At 42.5% G+C, this 25,050-nt stretch overlaps 1 protein-coding gene across 2 annotated transcripts in view; it reads right to left on the bottom strand.

The window, feature by feature from the left end:
* The window catches only part of LOC146196708 (syntaxin-like), a 48,412-nt gene extending 23,799 nt beyond the window's left edge, over window positions 1-24,613 (bottom strand). The window contains exons 1-9 of one of the 2 annotated variants that reach the window (XM_084598478.1): window positions 24,341-24,613; window positions 17,998-18,069; window positions 14,828-14,927; window positions 11,328-11,402; window positions 9,290-9,363; window positions 4,260-4,368; window positions 3,750-3,823; window positions 1,341-1,478; window positions 643-753 (exon numbers count right to left, since the gene is read on the bottom strand). In XM_084598478.1, the coding sequence (XP_084454604.1) occupies window positions 643-753; window positions 1,341-1,478; window positions 3,750-3,823; window positions 4,260-4,368; window positions 9,290-9,363; window positions 11,328-11,402; window positions 14,828-14,927; window positions 17,998-18,069; window positions 24,341-24,373 (786 nt within the window). In that variant the 5' untranslated portion in view covers window positions 24,374-24,613. The remainder of the gene's footprint in view (window positions 1-642; window positions 754-1,340; window positions 1,479-3,749; window positions 3,824-4,259; window positions 4,369-9,289; window positions 9,364-11,327; window positions 11,403-14,827; window positions 14,928-17,997; window positions 18,070-24,340) is intronic. The other variant, XM_084598479.1, reaches the window with a different exon arrangement.
* Between the last annotated feature and the right edge of the window lie 437 nt (window positions 24,614-25,050).

The raw sequence follows: 25,050 nt of genomic DNA, 5'->3' as shown, positions 1-25,050 counted from the left end.
GAAAACATACACAGCAGCGCCGGTTCGCTTGAGCTGAAGTCTGATGGCAAATTAGAAATCCATGGCGTGCGACTGATTTCAAAACAAATAACTTCCTACTGGAATGTTAGGACCCAGGCTAGGTTACACAAATGATGAAAGAAGCTTGTTCTCCACTCTCTTCTTTACTTTTTCTCTCTCTCTCTTCCATAAATACGCCGATGCTTGCCTTAACCACTGCTAACTGCTGCTTTGGTGCAGCTAGTATTACTGACCTCTTTCAATTATACGCTCATGCTCACTATCCTAATGCTTTTGCAGCGACTGCTCACGTTCCCAACTAATTTTCTCAGTAATCCACACATGCAATCGGAGACTAATTAAGCATGTAAAAAATAAAATGCACTCTACCACTTGAAAGAGAAACCACAGAAAATGGGGCAAAGGCAAGCCATGCTATCGCAAGATGTGCACCAGAGTGCTGCGTGATGCACGCTACTAGAAGCAAACATTTCCATCCAATGTGGAGCTCTCAAGCATATGATACTTGCTTTCAAGAAAGAGCACCAGCCATTGCTCTCTGCTGTTGTTTCACTATATGTCTGCTCACGATGAAAATCAAACGGCTTTGAGAGCTCGGATTACGGTGGAAAAGCCACTCACCCTTCGGGCCTTGCTTTGGTAGACGAGTGCTTTTTTGGTATCTTGCTTGGCAGTCTCAATGTAGTCCCGCGCGTGCTCCACGTGGTACTCGATCCTGTCTATCATTTCGCCCTGAGAGGAACGCAACATGTTAAAATTTAGTCGTGCACAACAATTGACATCTAACAGTTCTCGAGATTTACCAACATGCCACAGCGTCTCAGAGGTGCCAGGAAGTGGCAACAGCTGGCCAGTTAATGGAGTAGTTAAAAGGCAGTACAGTCGAAGAGATTACAAACTTGAATCACAAGCATTTTGTCTGCTCAGTGTCTTACACCCTCTGTTTATGCTATAATTTGCACATTTTTTGTTTAAACATATCTCAGTCTCTCACAAATATCAAGAGATTTCTTTTGGCTTGGAATGGCTTTATTTTCAGACAAAGAGATGACATCTTTTGTCATAGTGGTCTAAGGAAAGGCATTTCTGCGTCGTTGGCGGCTAAAAAAAAACTATTCTTTCAAGTAAAGGCTTAACTGAAACTGGAACCGTAACTGAGGCCAGATATGCCGGAACTACATAGCGTAGTACAGCGTGACGAAAGCCCCGCCCCCGTAGCCTCGGCTGCATAGCCAAAAAATGTTGTACAGGAGTATAGTAGCCCAGTTTCATTCCACAATGTGTTCGTCAAAGAGCGACCAATGTGAGCCATGCCTCACCTGGCTCTCTACGAGCATGGCCATGTCCATGAACATGTCGTGCAACTCCCGAATACTCGTCTCCAGTTTGATGATGTCCGCATGGCGGGCCTCGATGTCTGCCAGCGTCTGTTTCGCCTGCTGTGTCTCCATTATGATCTGAAAAGCGGGGAAATTGGTGGTAGAAGGTTCAGCATCAATTCAAACCAAATTTCTAGCATTACTATGGCAGCATAATGTTAAAACTTATATGTTGCAAAGGGCTGTGCCAAAGCTCATCACAAATGCAGCGACAGGCTGCATAGAAAATTGATGCATGTACATAACTGTTATCTATAATAATAAGAGCAGAAAATACTCTGAACACCGAGCTATCTCATCATTCTTGGCAAACTTCACTATCATCAATGAATTTGAATGCACTGGTGATAGCGGTGCTCTTGAGTGAGTGCATGGAGAGCGATTCTCAATTTCTCAGGCTACACAGCCAGCTTTTGTTGCACATTTTGTCGAGGCACGTCTTATTACTAGCGTAAATTGAAACCAAAGCTTCAACAAACTTAGCATGCACTGTTTACACTTCTACTCAGTCACATTTGCAGACATGCTTGGAAAAGAGATTTGGAACATTACAAGCTCTTACAGAGATTTCAATCTACGCCCAGAGTGTATACTTGCAGCCCTTGCCATCAACCGTTTCCTGACTGCTGTTTAGAGCAGAAAATCAAACAAGCTAAACAGACACATTTACCATAGCAAGATCTGTGGCTTCTGCCACGATCCGCTTCCGCCTCGCCAGTGCATGCAAATGCACTGATTCCCTCAAACATGGTAAATACATATATAGCCGGTCCACCATGAAATGCATGCTGTCGGAGCACGTTTGCTCATTCAGAAATTTTTCAAACGATGCAATGCAATATATGAAATGCGTAAATTCAGCAACCAGATTAGTCACTGCCCGAGTTTTACGTTGTAGCCACCATGCCACGTTCATCATTTGTGCTTTTTCTAGCAACATGCGTGCCATTACACAGAGAAGTAGTAGGCAGCTTCAGCCTGAGAAAAACATGAGAACAGAGGAGGTTTCAGGAACAATGAAGCAATTAAGCGAACAGCAATCTACTTGGAAATGTAAGGCGGCAGTCGTTACGGTGTCATGGTAAAAAGTGTGTCGTACGTACCATGTAACACCCGTGTCAAGCGCGCAGAATAAAGTGCACTTATGGCGAGTGTCACTTATGAATAGTGCACTCTACCGCTGCTAAACGGCGCAACATAAATGCACTTGACAAAGTGCGCACTCAGGGCGGAGTGCATTTGCAAAACAGACTTTGAGGGCTGAGCCCGTAGGCTCACAGACAGAAATTTCTTCGTCACAAAATGTACTATGTAATAAGATATGCATACAAGCTGATTTTACGTGTTTTGTATATATGTTAGTTTAAAGAATCGTTTTATAGTAAGATGAGCAAAATATTACATAACAAAAACATGATGCAACCGTATACGCAACTTCCAAATTAAGCGCGGTGCACCACTGCGATGACACCATTTTCAGTTAGGTGACGGTCGTTGTTGTTCATGGCGTTTGTTGATGTGGGATCTCCAAATCATGGCACGGCGTCAAATGTTAAGCATTTCTTGTTTTTACTACATAAAAACCAGTATTTCTGAACTTTACACCTAGACGTTCCAATTTCTTTTTAAAAAAATATGCTTTTACTGTTGCCAGTTTCATATCTACGAGTGGTAATGCAAGTGCACTCCGCTTTTCCGTCTAGCACTGCGTAGCGTAAAGTGTATTTCGAGCTGCGCAGTGCACTCTCCATAAGTGCACTTCAGCTTGCACGCTTGACTGGGGTATAATGACATTAAGTAAATGCTTCGACACAAGCTCAACAGGTGGTGGTGGTGGTTTGTGGGGTTTAACGTCCCAAAGCGACTCAGACTATGAGAGACGCTGTAGTGGAGGACACAAGCTCAACAGCTAATGACAATCATAGCAAAGAAAAAAAAAGTTAAGCAAGAGCTAAACAGATATAACCCAGGCTCTCATGTTCTCACGTATTTCTTTTTCTCGCAGAAAATTTATTTCGACTATCACGAGTATACTATTTAGTGTAAAACGACAGGACGACAGAAAGACAGGTCAAACGCTGGCTTTCTGTCGTTTTGTGCTAAATAATATATACGCGATGTCAGAACACCAACTAGCCCAACAATTAAGTCTCTTAAAGTATACTTCTTCTGACTATGGTCACTGTCTGATCTCAGTTATACAAGTCGACATCACCCAATACTTTTCAAACAGAGCCCCGATTTAACCTGTGCTTTTGTCAAATAGAACTTCAGTTAAAGAAGTATTTTATTCTTTGAGTTCCCTTGAAAGCAGCCTGCTAGGCATCCCTTTGTTCAGCAGCGACTTACTCCTTGTGTAAAGATGGCAGGGTTCCCGCTCTCCAACATCTCTTCAAGCTCTTCGTTGGTTGTCATACGCCCAGCTGCAAAGAAAAGAAAGAAGGCACACATGCTAAAGCAATGCCACTCCACATTCTACACTTCATTTTTAAAGCCAGCCTATATTAAGCATACAACATGAGCATGTAATATGCGCGAATTATTAAAAACCAGTTCATTACTATTCTAACCCCAGTTCAGTACTATTCTTACCACAGAAAGGATATTTTCGGAAAACAGAGCAAGACAAGAAAGCACTAGAGGCTCTACTTGCCGAAAATAAGATAACTGACAGTTCGTAATACATATATGAATTTTAGCAACTTTGGACATCAATAAATAATTACCTTTTTTTTTTCGATAACAACATTTATTTTAGAGTTGCTACAAACAGTGCAGAAGACAATAAAGATCAGACAGTCCCTTTTTTTTTTTTTTTCACGAAAGTCCTAAAACGGCATGAACAGGAGTGCCACTTACTGATTTCTAGTTGCCGCTGTATACGGGCCTTGCACCGCTCCCTGTAATCTGTTTGGGTTTTGTTGTAGTCTGTCATCACTTCCACAAACTTCTGGGACAGCATTGAATGCTGTGTGCATAAAAGAAAGGGAGACAGAGGGTAATCAGGAGAAAGAACAAGGAGCAGTAGTTGCTCGTAACATTGATAAACCCACACTGCAAAGGAACGTGGGTCAGAAATCTGGAAAGTAATGCCAAGGAAAATCACTGAAAACCGTTTTCAAAAAGCAGGTCTTGGAGCAGACGCTTCCGCAGCAGCTCTACCTGAAGGTGGTTTGTCCATGCTTGAAACAACAGAAGCGCAGGCACTTCACATTTACCAGTACCTAACTGTTCTTGCCACTCCTAGAGCCTGGCCTTGGCTGTGATCTGTCCACTGTGACACGTAAGACATAGGAAGCGCAAATAAAAATAGGTAAGAATTTGAATTAAATCAAATGAGAAGTGATGCTCACAGCAAGGTTTCCATCCTTTTTCAGAAAAGCTGCATTTGGCTCTGGCATTAATTCGCACATAATATATCAAATGAAGAGTTTGTTTATCCAGTTGAAAATGTTGTCAGAGCCCTTTTACACCTTAGCGAATTATACATAAGAGAACAAGACCACTCTTTCTCCATACGAGGTGTACTGAAAAAGTATTCAGCCTCTTTCCATCCCGTCTAAACTCATGAAGTGAGGGAGGCTTCTTTCAGTGGAGATGTGGAAGGGACCTTAAGGCGCATGCGCGATTTTTTGTTCTCATCCGCAGAAAGCGTTAGTCGCTGACACAAAGTTCAAAAGGCAATTTTGGGACTCTGCCATGAGCAACTCACAGATAAGGGAGTCATTCAACCACCTCAAAGGTGGCAGGCAACACATCAGTGGAAAGTGACCCGTGTTAAAGCAGACCCTCAACAAGCTGGAATGAAAATGTCATTCAGGAAGTGCAGACTCTGGTCATGGCGGACCGTCGTATCACAGTCCGAGAACTTGTGAAAGAGATAAGGGTGAGCATTGGATCAGTACACTCAATTTTGACCGTGGACTTGGGCCTGCGAAATTCACGCCGAAACTGATAACAATAGAGCAGAAGCAATGCCATCTGGCAATCATGCAGGGCATGTTGGACGATGCAAACTGTGGTCCCAACTTTCTGAACACTGTGATCACAAGTGACGAGTCATGGGTACAACCCAGAAACCACAACGCAGTCATCGCAGTGGAAAAATCCAACATCTCTTGAGTCAAGTCATGGAACATCATGAGGAATGCAATGACCTGACTGATCTCTATCACAAAAGACGCGTTCCAGAAGTGTTTTCAAGAATTGCAGAAAAAAGCGTGCCATTACCAAGGAGACTACTTTAAACGGGATTAGGTAGGAGTATACGAATGCTCAAAATTTCGTATATAATTCAAACACGTTTCTTATTCAATTCGGATTTGAAAAAGTGTCACTCAGAATTTTGCAAATATTCGAAAATCAACTCACTGCACTTATGACGATACCAGATATAACGATATATTGTTTATAATGACCAGATTCTCGTGATTTATCAGTTTGGTAAATGTTTACCATAAAAATTTGTCAGTATGTTTAATAAGAAATAAAATAATAAGAAGGTAATGATGTGAAAACTCGAAATATGCGGCGAAAATGGACTGTCGTGAAGAAATCCGCAAGTGGCATTGCGTGCGGTTAGAAAATGAGCACTATCATCATCGCAATCGCTACCTGTTGCCGTGCAAAGGGTGCGGCCTTATCGTCATCGCGTCTGTGAAAGATGGCCACGTTGACATCGCGATAGCTATCAAGACGGCAACACCAGATTAATCGGGATTTATGGCAGGGCTTCAAGGTTGGAAGCCGCGTGAAAAAATACGGGCATTCGCACTCTACGATTTTAACAATCATCAAGGCTGGAGTGCCATCCAGTCGCTAACCTGTTTATTGCGCGCATGAAGAACTGCCTGCCGCCAATGAATGCTCTGCTGGAAACGATGCTCACAGTGATTATCAAGCTTCAGCTGCTGCTCAAGCGAGCGTGAACTTCAGACTTTTTTTAAGCATGCTTAAGTTATTTTATGGCTATTGATGTATCCTGTCATAAAGTGTTTACTGCTCTTTACGATGATTGGTGTTGTTCTACCCCATTTACTCATCGCTGGTAAGTAAACAAGCCTACATGCAAGGGAAAATAATGTGGGTGTGCCCTTTTTTTTTTGTTCTTGCTTTTTTTTTTTCTGGTCCAGGCATAACGATAATCGGTTATAACAATCAGACTTTCCGGTTTCCTCAATATCGCTATAAGTGGAATGCACTGTACACAGGAAATTTTCCAATTCATCCAAGTTTCACCATACTGCATGCTTCACTGCATTGCTTGACCACGTATACACAGTGCAGTGAGGCATCCTCAAAACGAGATGGGGCCATTTGATGAAGGAGGGACCTTGCCTCTTGTGAAGAGGGCCTTCCTGACAGTGTGCGGAAAACAAAGCATTTGATGAAACCGGGAGAAAACACTGTTCCCCCTTCGGTTTCATCTCAGATGCAGACGACCATCGCGCAGGAGTTCACAAGATAAATTTACTATGATGCAAACGGTTTTCGGCAGTTTTTTTAAGGCCTATTCAACAAATCGAGCTTTTGGTTAATTAGGGCATTTTTCTTCTTGGTCCCTTGAAAGCTGAATTAGTGAGAGTTTACTAATCAGCAGCAATATGATGACTCCACCCAATTTCATGCAGGTCCTTCGTGTACAAGAAAACGGCATATGAAATCCTATATAAAACTTTACTAGATTTTTCAGTTGGGTATACACTTCATGTGGTATAGCCAATGAAATTAATCTAGAATTGCACTGAACTCTGAAGTGAACAAGATGAACAATGTTTGCTATTTGTTACCTTTTGTTTTCTTTGTTGATCAGATATCTGATATTCAAAGGTATATTTTTTCCTCTTTATTCATATTCGATTCATATTCGAAAGTTTCCATATTCACACACCCCCAGGATCAGCGTTTTGGGCATCCAAATTAACAAATAAATGCATTTCTGCCAACCAAAGGTTGGATACTTCTTGATACTCCTATACCTCCCTCTGGTGGAAACTTTGCCCAGAGGGTCACAAAAAATAGAACCAACAACAGGAAAACATAATTGCCTTAACCTTGGAGGCATCATTATTCGCAGCATGCAGGTCACTTTTCTAGCAACAGATGTCACTACTAACCGCCATATGCCAAAACCTGTGACTATTGGTTTAGCACGCAGTTCAACTCCAATTCAAACAAAGCCATTGAAATATGCTGTTTAATTCGCAACACTGCAATTTCACTGCGTCAAGATCCATCTCAAACCATTTATGCTGCAGATCATTCACGGGAAATAAAAAAAAAAAAAAAAAAAAGAAAAGAAAACCTTTATTTGCAGCGAAAGTGGTGCTTTACTTTTCCCTTGTCTCGGCCACCAACAACGGCACTGTGCATTGCGTGCCCACTGGAATTGCAACGCGGCCTGCTCGTGCAACGTCTTCAGCAGCCGCTTTGACGCATCTAAAGATCCGAGCCCATGGTGGACAACGTGGACAGCACTCCCATCTTGAGTTTTGGTTTTGCGGTCCTTGCAACCATCTTGTGAGTGCTTGAGCACACTGCCAACACTAGAGAGATTGGCCAACACTGATAGCACCACAGTCGGACATAACTGCTACAGACATCACTAAAGAGTGCATCCTCCTCATACTTGAAATTTTTTTTCGACCCACACAGGCAACTGCACCAACAAATATGGTTCCTTTCTCAACGGGTCACTGGCACCACTCCCTGGTGTCAGTGGCACATTGAGAGAGAGAGAGAGAGCAGGCAGAGCACAAATGGCACAACAGTCCAGCTAGTCAGAGTGCTAGCATCGGTCTCCGAAAAAAAGCGGCAGAACATTCAGTGCTGTAACAGAAGGGAGCCTGGCACAATTTTCATGCCTAAGAATAACTGACAGATTTCCATACGACTGGCACGTGCGTACAACCATGTTACAAAGTTTCCATCATTTGAAAATAGCCCTTTACACATAGCAACTTTTACAGTAAAAAGCTTGTTAATTTGACCCATCGTTAGTTTGGAAACCTAGATAACTGGAATTGCAGTTGTGATTCCAGCCAACACCCATGTAAGTCTACGACGCCGGACACTCGCTAAACTGGATGCTACTGCTTCTTGCAACGGTTAATTTGAAAGGCTGCCAAAAGAGAGGCCGCACCTAAATGTATAACTGGCATGACAAGCGGTAGTAAAAATAGCAGCACTCAAACCCAAATCACATGTAGCAGAGCGGCCTGTATATCTCTTAAGTGCATGTAATGGTTTCGACGCTCAGAATCGGCTCGTTTTCATGAACTTCCTAAAAGCCTGTGGCAACAGCAGCCACCGGCCTTGCATCAGCAAGCCAGCACGCCATTTTGGACACTGACTGACCCTTCTATGCATCATTTCTCTTGCTTCCATCAGCTTAGTTCTCCCCACATGCCATCCAAAACTGCGCGCTTGCCACATTAACTCTTCGTGCTGTGAAGCGTCCTCACATACGATGCAACTGCTTGTGAGGGGGCTTCACCGCTACCATGAGGGATGCCGGATGCTACAAGGCCCTCATCGTTTTGGAGCTGTCCGGCTCCGACACTTCCTGATGGTGTGCATGCATTAAAGCACTGATGGAAATGTATAAAAAGAAAAAGCCACTTTAGCACTGTTCTCAGCTAAAAAGCAGGCGACCAATTTGCAGTCTTTGAACAAATAAATTTACTGTAATGCAAGCTGTTCTTGTCACAGTTCTTTGGGAGTCATTCAATAGAGTAACTTCAGATAATTTAAATGTGTTTTTTCCTGAACCTCGAAGTTCAAATTAATGAGCTTCTAATATATTAATTTGCCAAAACCCTCTCAATCTGTATTGCTCTTCAGGGTACATGACACAGTCACATGTCCGAAGTATGCATGCGTCAAGTTACCTGTGTCTTGCGTATCCTGAAGTCCGCGGACATCATCTGCGTTTGCTCCAACTGCTCAATGTTCTGCTCCATAACTAGAAAAAATGTGAAAACATGAAGTTTATTGAGGCATTACATTTGAAAACATGACAAAACTGAGATGCCTGATTTACATTTGCAACAAACACTCCATTACCGACTTTAAAAAGAGTAAGAGTCTTTAGAAAGGTTGGGCAATCTGAACAATCCAAACTCTGCAAGAATCATGACTGTTAAAAATCACATTTAGGTCGTCTAAAATTTACCACAGTCAAAAACTTTTAAAGATCAAAGCACACTTTTAACATTTTTACGATATATCATTTGCTAGGGCTAAAATACACACATACGTGGTCTACATGGGGACTTTTTAACTGAGGTAGCTTCAATTTTCCAGGAAGCTGAGGCTCAGCTTGACTCTTTCCGTTACCACGCCTATTCAAATCTATCACCTGTGATCAATGCTTTAAATCGCAGATTTAGACATGTTGGAATAGTTTCTCGTGCACCTAGCTTCCTCCAGTGGTTAGTCTAGGCACTGCAATTGTAGAACCAGTTTAAATTTTTCTGCTGTGTCGAGGTTCTGATCTTTGATGCACATTTTTGAGAACTAATGTGCATGTGTTGTTGCGAAAGAGGGCATGACGGCCGTAGTTAGAAAAAAAAAAAAACAGCCACTTGTAGTAATACAGCATTAATAACAAAGTTTTGTGACCAAAAGACTTCCAGTCAGTCAAATATTGAATCATACTGTTGGCTTTGTTATCTGACAGTGTTGAGTGGCGATAATTACCCAAAAATGGAGCCAGCTATTTACTACTGAGCTTCGACACTGAGTCCGGGTAGTTTTATGCCGCGAAAATGCATTCCTGAAGGTCCACCACATGTCCAACATGTATACCTGGGTAGTTTTATTCCACGAAAATGCATTCCTGAAGGTCCACCGCATGTCCAAAATGTATACCCGACCTTTACAGCCAGTTTGCAGCAGTTTTGGTTTGGTGCCTCGGAAAACCAGGAACTGCTTCACCGAATGGCATGAGAAATGAGGCTGTTTCCACCTGTAGCTTTTTTTTTATGCAGCTCAAGAACGGCACTGTACAGATATTTTATTTTTTGCACAGTATACCTGTGCCATTGACCTCCATATGTATATCCTAAATTTTCTTTGTTAATAATGTGTCTCTAGATACCTTGCCTTGCCTATCTTATTTTTATCAACTCTCCATAAAAATGGCAACTTGCTGATTTTTTGTGTGTTCTCTGATAAGCTTCTTGCTTTGTAACTTATGTTTTTGGAAATAGCATTCCATTATGTGCAATTTTGTATGCTGCAATGTGTGCCGCAGTATTATATGTACTGGCAAAAAGATATTTTCAGAGACCTATAAAAAACGGCCATTTTTCTAGCGGTTATGAAAGAGTTGAACTACAGTTGGTTCCCTTCCAACAGGTCTGTAAATGCAGAAGTAATCACTTTCATATTCGTCAGCTTGACAAGCAGCAAGACGCCACTGAATGACGTGGTACGCAACATTTCTGTCGAATTCAGAATGAGAGGGCAGCTACATCAGTGTCCCATCATTCACACTCCAACACAGCTCAGATCATTCATAAAATCTCCAGGTATAATACTATGAGTAAAACATGGCTACAGTTTCAGTACTTTTGGTTCAGGAATTGCCACAGCTACGACAAAACCAATGTGCATTCTGGAAGACTTTGGTTGCCATGTTCAGTGCTACGTGTGTACCTTGTGCGCTAACCAAAGGTTGAACTGGGCTCGGCACAAGCTCCGTTTACATTGTTTACCGCAGCTGATAATTTCTTTAAATCACAATTGAGCCCGAGATGTTAGCCGACGTTCCAATCAAATGCAATTCAGAAACTTATGCTGTCAAGGCTGGAAAACCATTTCCCGCCTTGGTGCGTACAGGATGATAAAAGAATAAAAAGGTGGATTAGAGAGATGAGGAAATGAGAGGAGATGAAGGGACACATATCACCAAGAAATGCTTACCCTTTAACTTAGCCCGCACTTTGTTGGCAGTCTTCTTTATGTCGGCCATAAGGTCTTCAAGCTCATGCTTGACCTCTGCAATGGTGAAAAAAGAAAAGAAAAAAGAAGTTTAATCTCAGAACACTATGCCATAGGTCTCGTGTTGCCATCTGTGACAATCTGGTCATCCAAAAGAGCAAAATTCAAACATAAACCCTGAAGTGATCATAAAGCACATGTACAACCAGCAATCTACAAAGCTTGTCTTAACCAGCCAGGATTTCTGAAAGCATGCAAGTACTATGAGGAAGCTTGCACTGCCTGCTCATGAAGATAACCAAAGCCTTTCAAAGGGACCCTGTAAAAATTTTAATAGTGAAAGCCACTCGGAGGGACTATCAGTTGTAGGGGAGAACCTCTTGAGAACCAATACATCTTGAGTAAATCTTGAGAACCAATAGAACGCTTGGATTTCCAAACTGGAGGAAAGACCCACGATTTTCAAGGTTTATGCATAAGGAAAAGTGCTCAGCAACTGTCATAAGAAGCCTTGCCCTTCCCCCGACTCCATCACACTTGGCAGTGGGAACAGTGAGGAGTTTGAGGAAATGAAAGGCTACGAGTGATTCTAAGTAGCATGTCACGAAAAGCGTTTCCAATTCAGAGAACATCCCACTGAAGAGACTGCCTTTTGCAGGTATGTCAGGCGCTACAGTGCTAATTTATCGTGTCATTTTAAAAAGGCAGCTTCGAAATGCTCAGCATTTTTGTCACAGTCTTTGTAAAGTATTCGACAACTGCTAATGAGCAGCTTCCACCATGAGTGCTCTGTGAAATGGTAAGAAAATTCAAGAATTCTTTCGTTACATGTTTCTATGGGTTACACTCCCGCCCGCTTCTATAATACAGTCAGTTTTAGTTCACAAAAAGACTACCTCACTGGTTCACCGTGAGATCAGCAAACCGCTTTACGAATTTTACTGCCAGTCAGCCTAACCAGCAAGAGCAGTGCTAACGTAACTTGGTTACATTACAGATCAATGCTTGTCTATAGGGCTCTGTTTTCAGATTTTGGTTTGGCTTTGTTTAACGTCCAAAAGTGACTCAGGCTATCAGAGATGTCATAGTGGTGGGCTCCAGAAATTTCGACCGCCTGGGGTTCTTTAACGTACGCTGACATCGCACATTACGCAGGCTTCTTGCTTTTCGCCTTCACTTTTTGGCCACCGCGGCTGGGATTCGATCCCGCTTCCTTGGGCTCAGCAGTTTGGTGCCCTAACTACTGAACGGGTCCGTCTTCCTTTAGGATTTCAATTTTTCAGAACACGGGGGCTAAAAATAGGGCAGTCTTCTTTTCGCTGAGATTCAGGTACTTAGTGGGCTATTTGGCAAAAAGGTCTGTGATTTGGGGTTCTTTCTCTAGAGTTTTCACAGCAAGAAAAGTTTACTATGAATGCTTGCTTTGGTATTACACTGAAAAGGCTGTGTTTCTTGCTGACCCCTCTTCTTATATAATATAGAAATGGTGGGTCGAACCGAAAACTTTATAAAATGACCTATTTCTTTTCTCTCGTTCATTAAATCATTTCAGTGCATTGCTTGTGCACTGCCAAATGCACTCATTCAACATCATACTGGACATTTCAAATGCACTGGAGCCTCGCAGAAGAATGTCGTTAGCATGGAGATGGCTAGGCACTTGGTAAGCAGCAGTATTTTTGTACTTGTATCTGATTTTTTTTTTTTTTTTTTTCATTCCTATTTTATTTAATGTTGACTCATGTACTTCATACCCCAGCTGCCCAGGCCCACACACAAGCAATAGTGCTCCAGCGGGTTGGAGCATGTATTTTGTGAACAGACGTGAATAAAAGTAATAATCGATTATTATTTAACTACATCAGCAAAACAAGCGTTAAAAGCAGGTTTGAAACCGTAAGTTATCAAGCATCGATCCTCAAAAAGTCTAGTCACGATAGTGCACCGGAAAACAGCATTCTCTAAAAGGCACATTTCTGGATAGAATTTTTGTTTAACTCAATTTCTAAGAAATATATTCGAGGTGCACGAATCGAATAAAGTTAGGTTGTACCCGAGAATGAACAGCCCTAGGTACATAGCAGGCATTTTAGCGAACCCCGCCACTGCTTTTTAAGAATAGGCGTATAGAGGTTTTATAAAAAGATGTCTTTTTTGGCAAAAGCAATACCCGTACTGGCAGATGTCAGAAAAAAAGTGAATCAGGTCAACTAGTAGAATATTCTCATAGTTTGCTAAGTGATAGTTAACTATTACAGACAGACACAGTTGCCATAAGAGATTTGTAGCTAACCATGAGCAACAGTCATGTAAGTTTCTTAGAACGCAATTACCCTCAGCGATGTGGCACAGCAAACGTTGGCCATTCTTTTGCACAGTTTCAAAACTGCGCAATGCCTGCCAGTGAACATCACTCCGCAGCGCACGTGCCATGTGACCTTTCTGTCCGCGCCTTGGCATCAAGCAGCAAGCAGTGAAGCACAGGTAACACGGACGGGACAGGAAAGGTCACACGGTGACAGGTGCATCACAGAATGGCATGGTTTGCTGGACGCAGCTGTGCCCTCACAGCCGTACAGAGATTTTCAAACCACGCGATAAATAGCCAATATATTTGTTGCTGTGCAGCAACAAAGGTTATCATGTTTTTGGAATTCTGAAATCTGATATGAATATTACCAAAGGTCAAAGGAGTCTCTAGTTGCAATAAGGTGCCTATCTCTAATAGCTCAACTTAACTATTAGAATGCAATTAGCAAGCTAACTAGTTAACGTAGTACACATTTATTATCCCGTCTGCCAGCACTGGCACCACTTTGCTGCTGAGCTAGTGGCTGTCAGACATAATTACAGGGTATTCAGTGTAACACAAACAGCGCCTGTGGTGTTCTCTTTCTTGTGTGCATTTGTGTTGCACTGAATAGCCTGTAATTATATAAGTGGCAGGCTTCCCTGAAGCACATGGTATACTGCTGCACACTGAGGCAAGTGTGAAATCATAACCCCTATCATCGAAATTCCTATATATACAGAAAAATTCTGCCTTTTCAAATATTTTTTCTCTGTTTCAATTTCAAGCAAAACTGAACAATGCCTACATGGTTCTCCGAAAATTTGGCCAAATATAGAAAAGAAAAAATTGTGTACTTTTACTGCGGAAATACGTCAACAGGTGACTGCCACCATTTGGCCTGAAGGCTCCATACAAAATTTGTTTTTTGAAGAAAGAGACAAAGGCGATACTTTTTTGTTTTTTGAAGAAAGAGACAAAGGCGATACTTTTTCAATTCTGTAAGACCTGCCCCAACACAACAGGTTTAGACCCCTTTCTTTTTTATCGCGTCCACAGTCAGTCAAATATATATTTTGCAAAGTCTCCTCATGTGATAAACAACATAAGTAAAATATTTTATAACTACAATTGGCAAGATGTTCTAAAACTGTAAATGGTGCAGAAGACTTAAGAGTGCAATGTAACATACTCTCATCTGTCTGCGGAGCTGATAAAATGGCACTGTGTTTTTTCTTGACTTCTTCCACATTTGCTTGTATTTTGTCAATATTTTCCCGGATCTCCTCCACCTAGAAACAGAGAGAGAAATTAATATCACATGCACGAAGAAAAGCATCTAAAAAAAAAAAATCTGTCTATAATGCGTAGCAAAAAGACTTAAAAAACACTGAGATAATACCATCCCACAACAATCACATCTACAATCACTTAAACATTGTATGGGCTGCTGTTGCCTAACGACTCAGTCACCCTTTTTTTGCCAGCACAATAAAAGCTGGCGGTACAATATATCAAAATCTAATCTAGCATTTCTGAAGAGCCAGCACCAAAAACAAGAAGGCTTTGGACACATTCCAAGTGCCTTTGTGCGGCAAATAAGGTTCGAGAGTGCTACAGCAAAACTCGAAACAAAGAGATCGGGCCTCACGCAGCTTTGCATTGTGAAACAATGAAAACTCCAGCATAATGAAGCAAACAGCACACACACACCCAGCACACAAGACAATGAATGAAAAAAAGAGAACTTAAGATGAATTCTCATGCTGCAATTATTTTTTTTCCCCTATACTGTTGTCTCCAATACTGTTTTTTTCCTTTGTGAGTTCTACTGTAGAAAATTGTCCAGGAAAAAAAAAAAAAGCTGTCAAAGCACAGCTAATAAAGCCACACTACTACTTATGAGTAGATATATCTGTCGTCATGCATTTCCTTTATCCTTCATGCTTCAAGTAACATGACCCAACGGCCGGAGAAAAACTGTTACCTGATAGGATAAACATCAAACATTGCAGGCATCTGGAACAATTTATGTGGCTAACAGTGAACTTGTGCATGCAATACAGTATTTTCTTTTCTTTTTTTTTTTTTTTTTTTACAAAGGCGGAGTTGAGCTCCTCTCTGATGGTGCAATCGAACAAGCTTTGTTTGGCCAAAATTAACCCAACTCCCGAAATGACTGATATGCATCAAATCTTTAAACTGCACAACATGAAGGCAAAGGGAGCACAGATGCTTCAATTCCTGAAAAGATGTCTTCACTTCAAAGCCTTTTTTTTTTTTCCACAGCCCGGAAGCAACATGAGCACCACAAGGAGGGTAATAAAAGACAAAATGCTCAAAACACATGTTCTGCCTACGAGTAATATTCATTTTGCCACAAAAACGAACAATCTGCATCCCCTCTAGAGGAAAAAAAATTGAGACATACTATTTGTGGTGTGCTCAAAACCCCTAAAGCTCTTCAATCAAATCTTTTTCATGTACGCTTATGCTGCGGTTCAAAACCTATTTAAATATAATCAGAAATATGTCAGCAAGAAGTTAGGGCTACCTTTGCTTTATACGACTGCAAAAATGCTCCTTTGCTTTCATTCCCGTAATAACAATAAATTTTCATTTCTAAACCTTTGATCACATTACGTGAGATGCCCTGTATAAATGGCCAAGAACTTTCCACTATGTACATGCAGTCTTCTGCAACTTTACCATACCCGTTTTGAAAAATTCTCCCGCCTCAACCAGATGCTCATTTGCGCTGAAGCTGCGCACAAAGCTTGCGCATTGTTGTCTCCTTCTTTATGAGGTAAGTTTGACCATGGTGCTTACTTGGTTTGGCGCGCATGATATGATGAGAAACCAGAACTGTCTGTGATGAGACAGAGGAGCAAAAAAACGCCAGCGCAGAGTTTCCTGCAAAAGGCAGCTGTGGCATCATCTGGCATCGCTAGAGGAAAGTGCCGTGGTTCAAAAGCGCCGAGGCATGCATGGCACGTTTCTGTAATGATGCTAGATGGCGCCACCGCTGTCTTTCGGCAGAAAATTGGCGTATGCGTCTTTTGCTCCTAAGTCTCTCCGCAGATTGTTCTGGTTTCTCATCATGTGCGGCACCATGGTCAAACTTGCCTCATAAAGAAAGGGACAACAAAGCGCAAACTTTCTGCGCAGTTTCAGCACAAATGAGCCTCCGGTTGAGGCGGGAGAATTTTTCAAAATGCGTAAGATAAAGTTACAGAACACTGCAGACAGGTCTCACTTGAACTTCTACGCAATGTTTGGTTTGGATTATGGGGTTTAACATCCTAAAGCAACTCAGGCTAAGAGGGACGCCATCGTGAAGGCCGCTAAAAATTTCGACCAGCCGGGCTTCTTTAACGCGCACTGACATTGCACAGTGCTCCTTTCTTTTCGTCTCCAACGAAAACCGGCGGCCGCGGCCGTTCAATCCCGCGTCCTCAGGTTGAGCAACAGGTGTCGTAAACTCCAAGCCACCACCGCGGCAGGCAGTTGAACGCAGGGATTCTAATTAAAATCTTAGTAGCAGCTGTATATATCAAGAGACCAGAGCATATTGTAATACACAACTGCTCTTCTGTGAAACTAAATTATGGATGCAAATTTTCCCTGACAGCAACTGCACTTGCGAGATATAAATTCAGTGTGCCTTTTTGGAAACTCATTCGGACAAAAAAGACGCGGACGTCATTCTGGGCCTCTCCCGTCAGGTACACAGCTGCTGTGCAAAGGCCAGCGAACCCTCGCAAATCTGACAACAGCAGGAGAAAAGGGCAATCTCAGGCAGCAGATGGTGCAGACTGACTCAAAATGTCGTCATGCGATCAAACCTTCAGCGGCAAATGGCTGATACTGACCAAAGTCATCAAAAATGAACAAAAAACGCATTATTAGAGGAAAAAAAAGAACTATGCAGTTTTTCAAATCAATAATGCAATAGTGGGATAGCATGATACCGCCTAAGTGCAGTTCCTCCCAGCTCAGAGAGCCACAGAAGTTTATGGGACCTGTGTGCTCACAAACAAATTTATTCCTGGTCAGCAACATTAATTGATCGCCTGGCACTGATACCAGCGCAGAAACTACACATGTCCTTCCATGCTTACAAGTTTTTCAGATGACTTCATAGCATTATGCTCTGAAACAAAACTTCTGTGGTGCACCTACATCCCATAAACTTCTGTAGCCAATGGTATCCCAGAGTTCTGCCCACCAGCATTTAAATTGGAAGATATAGCCCAGCACCGCAGCTCTTTGTTCAGGGTAATCCAACACACTCTGACAACACAATAACACCAGGCCTAACTGCTATCTTCCGTGTTTTTAAAGATGCGACCTTTTACTTACCTCGGCGAAGAATTCATCCATGAAATTTGCCCCTTCTTCAACTGTGACCGAAACATCGTCTTCGCCTTGTGCCTGCAGGATCAGCACAAAGCAAAAATTGATGTTACACAGTGCAAGGAACGGGGCAAGTAAACTGACGAGCGCACTTTCAAGCTCAACGAACTCGATGAAAAAGCGTCGAAACTGGTAGAACACTGCACAACACAATGTTAGATGTCATACTCATAGATAAATCCACAAAAAGCAACAAAAAAAAAAAAGCAAAATAAAGTTAGCCTTTTTTAAATTGTACAAAAGCTGATGCAAACAAGTGGAATTTAATTATATTCATATCTGCACATTTCATGTTAAAATATGGTAATGAGCCCCTTTATACTTTAACCTGTGATTAAAAACCATAACGTTAATTAGAGATATGCACACTGCCTATATAACTTAAATGCCAGCCTCGACCCCCCCCAAAAAAGGACGATAGGCTGCTTTTATTGTTCATGTCACCCAATGTTGTCTCATGAGGACAGATGGTCTCTTGCAGTATCCTTGCATTCGTATCTGTGTAAACAGAGTTTATTCACTCATGCATTCTACACATAAAAGATTATCAAGAATTCTTAAGTGCTAAGCTGCATGAAGACAGCCGGTGACTTTCAGACATTGACCTTTTTTTTTAGCATGTCCAGACCCCTCAACAACCATTATTTGATGAAAATAGCCGAGACGCAAATTATATTATTTTCACAAGCTTGAAGACAGCCGGTGACTTTCAGACATTGACCTTTTTTTTTAGCATGTCCAGACCCCTCAACAACCATTATTTGATGAAAATAGCCGAGACGCAAATTATATTATTTTCACAAGCTTTGGGCAGGAAAGGGAACAGAAGCCATATCTGACACAACAATTCAGAACAAAAAAATAACAAATCCTCAAAATATGAGGAAAAACAATGACCAACTCGTAAAAATTAAGTTTGTCACAAGTTGCTGGGTGGTTAGCTTTACTTGCCACTTCTCTGAAGTCACTTTTGTAAACAGAAATTATGACATCGGATGTTAAAAGGCTGGCTTGATGATGGCACAAAAACACACACAAAGAAAGCATTGCCTGACAAGAAAGAAACTTTCAATGTCACTAATATATAAATCGCCACAAACTACAGTGCTCTTGCACAAGTACAAAGATAACACAAACTTTTTCACAAGCCAATTAAGTTTCATGAAATTGGTTTCCCCTATTACAGGTCTCAGTTCAAATTTCCTTTTTTTTTTTAGGAACTACCAGGAAAGAAACATGACAGCCCACACCTGGATGGCATACAAGAATATGTAAGAGCAGCCATTTTTTTCAGCCGCTTTACAGAATGCTAGTCAAAGCCAAGGAGCCTCTACCACAATAGGCTTCCAGCTCAGCTAGCATCCTTTAGTTGCTGGCAAAACATGCTCCCTCGGCGGCGAGCAAGAAAAGCATAGCCACTCGAAATACAGTGTCTATTTATTCGAGCTTTCGCTTTACTCACGGGGAAATACATTAATGGCGAGCAGTGAGAGGAAAGTGCTCAAAAGACCAATAAGGATGCCTGAGATTTGTCAGCTCATCATAAATTGTGCTTTCTGCCATAAGTGCACGAGGGCTACAATGCTTGCGAACTGCATGAAGGTGATGCGTGGCAGACATAAACACAGCTCCGACATCCCCATCCGGACAAACAAGGAAGTGTGAGTCATTAGCTCGGTTGCAAAGGCAGCAGATGCCGCACACTGGATCGGTGCCAGGAACGTGTGCAATGAAGCACGAACTCTCCATCATGAAAAGAGCTTAAGCGAAAGTTGTCAAGCAAGTTAAACTGAACTGTTTCTTCCAGGTGTGCATGAAGTATCAATAAATAAAGCAACGGAATGTATAAGAATGACAGCTAAATATAAATTCAATTATTACTTTTTGCTGCAAAATAAAAACAAGCATTTAAAAACACAACACGAGCGTGCTCATGTCCAGCTGGCATTTTATTTTCATAAAAAGATAGGAGTACATACTGCCACTTTGGTGCCTCAGAAACATAGCCAGATTTTTTTTTTTAAAATCAGTTTCTAAAAAAAAAAGATCACAAATTTGGTTCATGCAGTCCACACATTTGAAGAATTACTTGGTAGTGGCTCTTTGGACTGCGATAAAGCTGTCATTAACAGCAGCGGCATGTGTTTCACGCAACAACTATATACCCTGTGTCCCAGCTAAAAGTAACCAAGCCTATATAAAGACAGATTGTTCTAGTTCAGTGAAACCAACTGAGAAATGTGGCCTATACTGCACCATTTTTTTTATTCCCCAAAGACAGCAATGACTATTTAGCTGACTTTTCATTAGTGACTTCAGGAACAAAGTGTCAATACATCAGTTGGAGATTGTCTTGAAAAACAACTGACTAAAATGCTCGTACTGAAGTGCCGTTTACGTAATTTTTTTTCTTCTTCCACCACCCTTAAAAGACAACACATAAAATAAAGAAAAAGCTTCCATGTGGCAGTAGTACTGCTTCAGCGTGCGAAGATGCCTCTCAAAGGCCAAAATCCGCTTTGTGTGTGCACCAAGTGAGTAGTATACTTTTTCTTTCAAGGACGGTAAATAAGCTGTGCAAATCGTACCTTGGGGCAAACATTTAACTCAGCCGATTATCAAGACAGTCTACAACTTTGTTTCTGGTGCCAGCAATTATAATGCTAGCTAATCAGTAACTGCTAAGTTTGAAGAACGAAGAAATATGGTAGACTAGGCCACATGACTTTCCAACAGCCCTCTCTCTGCTGGTCTCAACTGGCTAGCACACTCAGTCTCTACACTTATCTGGGACACCTGGAATACAGCTGTAAACCAGAAAATATTAAAAACACACACACACACACACACACACACACACACACACACGCACGCATGCGCACACACACACACACACACACACACACACACACACACACACACACACACACACACACACACACACACGGTATTGTCGGTGCTCCTACATATCCTTCTGTTGAAGCAACAATAGCAATTACACAACAAACAAATTATGCATGCATAATTTAGGTTATACACTTTACAATATTTTGAAGTCCAATCGATAAAAAAAAGGCTACTTTTATGGCTTAGAGATATCAAGCTCCACGATATGCTCCATCATATTCTCAAAACAAAACATGCTGCTGCAATACTTCTGCACTTAAGCTGTTACACCACGATATGCTCCATCATATTCTCAAAACAAAACATGCTGCTGCAATACTTCTGCACTTAAGCAAGTGTTAGCAGGTTATTAGAGGCAGAACGGTATTTAAGAGGCAACCATGGTTGTTTCTGAAATTTAAAATTATAAATACTTAAGTATCACAATCAATAAAATGTTAAACTGGTCAACACATATTACTATTACTGTGAGTGTGTCACGAAAGCTAGACGTTTTACGAATAAAACTAAAATCTTCTCCAGTACACCTAAAGAAATTGGCTTATGAGACTTGTGTATGGCCATTACTAGAACATGCTTCACCAGACATCTTGCAACTTGAAAGGGAGAACAAAAAAGCTGCAAGATTCACAGTTCAAAAATATAAAAGATGACTATCCAACACAATTAATGCATATAAATAATACTAAAACACTGGAAACCTGTATAAATCAACTGACATTCCTCTACAACCGCTCGAAAGACAAAAAGACACGAACTTCCACAATGTGTTGAACATCCTTTACTAAAAAGAACTCGTAACATACACAAGCACTCACATGCACCAATCTCCACTAGAACAAACACTTTTAAACATACTTGATTTGCTAAAACGATTGATGACTGGAATGATTTGCCAAAATATGTGTTTGAAACTAAACACTTCATTAGCAAGCTGGAACACAGGCTTTCAAAGTGGATTTTTACATTTATATGCTGCTAAATATGCATGTTTTTATTCTTATATTGTATGCAAACGATGTGTTTTTCGACTCCTGCTTGGGCCAAGAAATGGCCTGCAGTATTTCGAAATAAATAAATAAAAATAAGAAATTTATAAAACACCAGCAAAAGACCAACAAACTGTTCAATCGGTGGAGCATATTTCAACCGTAATGTCTTCATGTACAAGAATTTATCACGTGAGGTTCTAAATATCCCATGCTTTGCCTACACCTTTCAGTGTGGTGTGTGCAACTGATGCTGACTAAAATGCTAATTAGCTAATTCCTTGTCACTAGCGGGATCTGCAAATGTGCTCGAGTACATGCAGAGAGTACAACAAAATGTCATGTATGCATGTATGTACATGTTGTACTTGGCATCTCTTAACTTTACAGCAATGTGCATTATGACTGCCACAGACGTGTGCACCCCTCTGCACAGAATAGTGCAGTATGGATACCAAGAACAGTTATCAAATGCAAGCCCGACGCATAACTTAGACCTGCGATGAGCTGAATCAACGCCTTTTCAATCCAGTGACAGAACTGCGTCGCAACAACCTGTAGGCTTGTGATGGCAGGAAACTAACGTTGGTGCAGATAAGCGTCATGAAAAAAGATCCTGCGTTCGGTTACAGTCTGTTGCCTTAAGACATATTTCCCAGAAAGGTTTATCAGCAAATCCTCTGAGCAAGAAGAGAAATGTAATCTTTCCGGACCTTTATTTTGCTCTGGGTGTAAAATATTCGCTGGATGTGTTTCAAGAAGAGAATAAGTAACACCCCAAAAGAATCTGCCCGAACCAACGCCCTACTCAGCGCAAGGCGTCGCTGCGGATAAAGTTCACGGATTTCCCCAGTGGTGCGCCGGCTCGTAAAGCTCACGGCACTCCACTAGCCGCGTTTTTCTAGGAAGCCCGTCAATCAACAGAGCAGAAGGCCAGCCACAGCCGTGGCGCGCAGTGTGACACCAGACGCAGGCGGCTAGAACAGAGCACGCCTTGCGTACACAGGCAACGACGAGGGAGAGACGCATTCCAGAGAGCATAAACGCGTGTCCCTCTCTGCCATCAGTCCACAATGAGCCCCGTAAGGTCGGCGCCGAGAGGATCCTAGGGCGCAAACGAGTTTATATTCCGCGACCGATGACGGCGTTTTCATCAGGACCGACCAATTAGCCCTGACTAATCGAATTCCTGCGAGAGGTTCCTCTCCCTAGACGCCGCGCTCCTGACGTCGGTGAATGAAACACCCACGCCCCTCTGCTGACAACGCCGACGGGAACGTCGCCGTCGTGGGGCGAAACGGAGAAGGAAGAGAGGTGTGTGTGTGTGTATGACACATGGGGCACAAGCAACCTAGAGAGGAGGGTTATAACCCCCTCCACCTCACCACCAGCACGAACTACTACTAGAAAGGCGAGCAATAAGAAACAAAAGGGTCGCATCCAGCAAAGCGGAACCTCCTTCCCTCCCTCTACGCCCTTCTTGCACGCCACCGCACCCGCACTACGAACGAGCGAGCGGACACCACTCGACGACTTTTTCTTGATCGACCAAATGAGCAACGACCGCAATGGTTCAGGCGCAAACGCACGCGCACACAAGCACCCGATCCACTCGTACTACCGATCACCATCCATGAAAGGAGGGCGATCTTTTGGTTTCGTGCCGCCTCTGTGACAGTCATTCCGGCAACGATACAAACACACGCGAGATCCCACCGCCCCCCTTCTGCCGCGGAGGGAGTGTTGATCGGCAGCGAAATGCTGCGCCCGGGCACGCCTGCCTGTGCGGAGCACACACTGCGGCAGCGAAACTACCACGGAGCTTCGGACAATCGCTCGATTTTCGCCTCGCTTTCAAAAATCGCCAATCAGCAGTGCATCTTCGAAGGTGTTGAGCCACGATTTTAGGCTTAAGCACTTTCATCGCTCGTGAAATTGATCGATTCAATGCGTGGCCTGGTAGCTCACAACTCAAGAGACTGATCTAAACTAGAACCCAGAGAAAAGCAAGCATGTGGACAACCTCCTACGGCGATGCCGCACTGAACGGCGCCGTGTAGGCGAAGGCTATTATTTTATTTTTTTCATACATACTGCGTTCCCACGAAAGTTCGGGTCTGGTACCGCGTCTGTTTTACGTGCACTACAGCAATGCTAGCTACATTTTTCGCCATCCCAAGCAATCGCGAGCTGGAACTACATTAAAAACAACAATGAATACTCTACTACGATGTAGTCGAGACTAGTGTAGCTAAAAACAGTGCTAACCAAGCTCGTTCCTGCACCAGAAAGGATTCAAACAGCCAGTTAGTTCCCGTCCCAAGACGGTAGCGCAGTGCCGATGCAACCCGCCCCGCAGATGCGGTCGCCGATTCAGTTTAGGGGTACTTTACCGCTTTTAGGGCGGCGAGCCTGTCCTTGGTCATCTTGATAGTCTAGCGAAGTCACAGGTTAGTTCACAGGGCCGGCACTTTCGACTAGTGTAACACACACGAGTGGTAAAGTCGGCACATTTCCATTTCCACCAGCGAAGACATCACGGAAAGAACTCTCTACTGCACTACTCCCTTTTGCGGATCGATTTTTGCAGGCAGGTCGAGGGGTCTCTCGGTCTCAACGGCAGCGCCCCCAAGCACGCCCAACGAGACCGGCAAGAGCTCACGAACAGACTGCTTAGCGCGGTAATTTTTCGCACAGTTGTTGATGGTCGCTAGTTCCATTGTTTCCCGTCGCAAGACACTACTACGATCAAAAGCGCTGCAAGTCAACCAACTGTTAGCAGAACACAGAGCTTATTGCAAACTTAGTGCAACGCCTCGCGCAAAGAAAGCACAGCTAGTCGGGGCACAACGCTAAGCATTGCTGACAGAGATTTGGCAGGTGTTGCGCGTGGGAGCGCTAGAATTTGACGGCGGTTCACTTTCTTTAAATCGAGTCAATGAGCTTCATTCCGATGATCATGGCATCAGCTCGAAACAACTGGTTGCAGTCCTGTTTATAAGACGCGCATTTGGAATGCCCTTTATGCAACCATGTAACTCCAGCTTTTCTTTTCTTTAGGGTAGAAATTGTCTCTTGTTTCTTGTTACCAAACTACGCATGT

Source organism: Amblyomma maculatum, chromosome 3 (genome assembly GCF_055883805.1).
Source record: "Amblyomma maculatum isolate TAMU_Amacu chromosome 3, ASM5588380v1, whole genome shotgun sequence".
NCBI classification, from domain to species: domain Eukaryota; kingdom Metazoa; phylum Arthropoda; class Arachnida; order Ixodida; family Ixodidae; genus Amblyomma; species Amblyomma maculatum.
The sequence above is the reverse complement of the archived record's forward strand: the minus strand, read 5'-3'. Positions and strand labels throughout refer to the sequence as shown.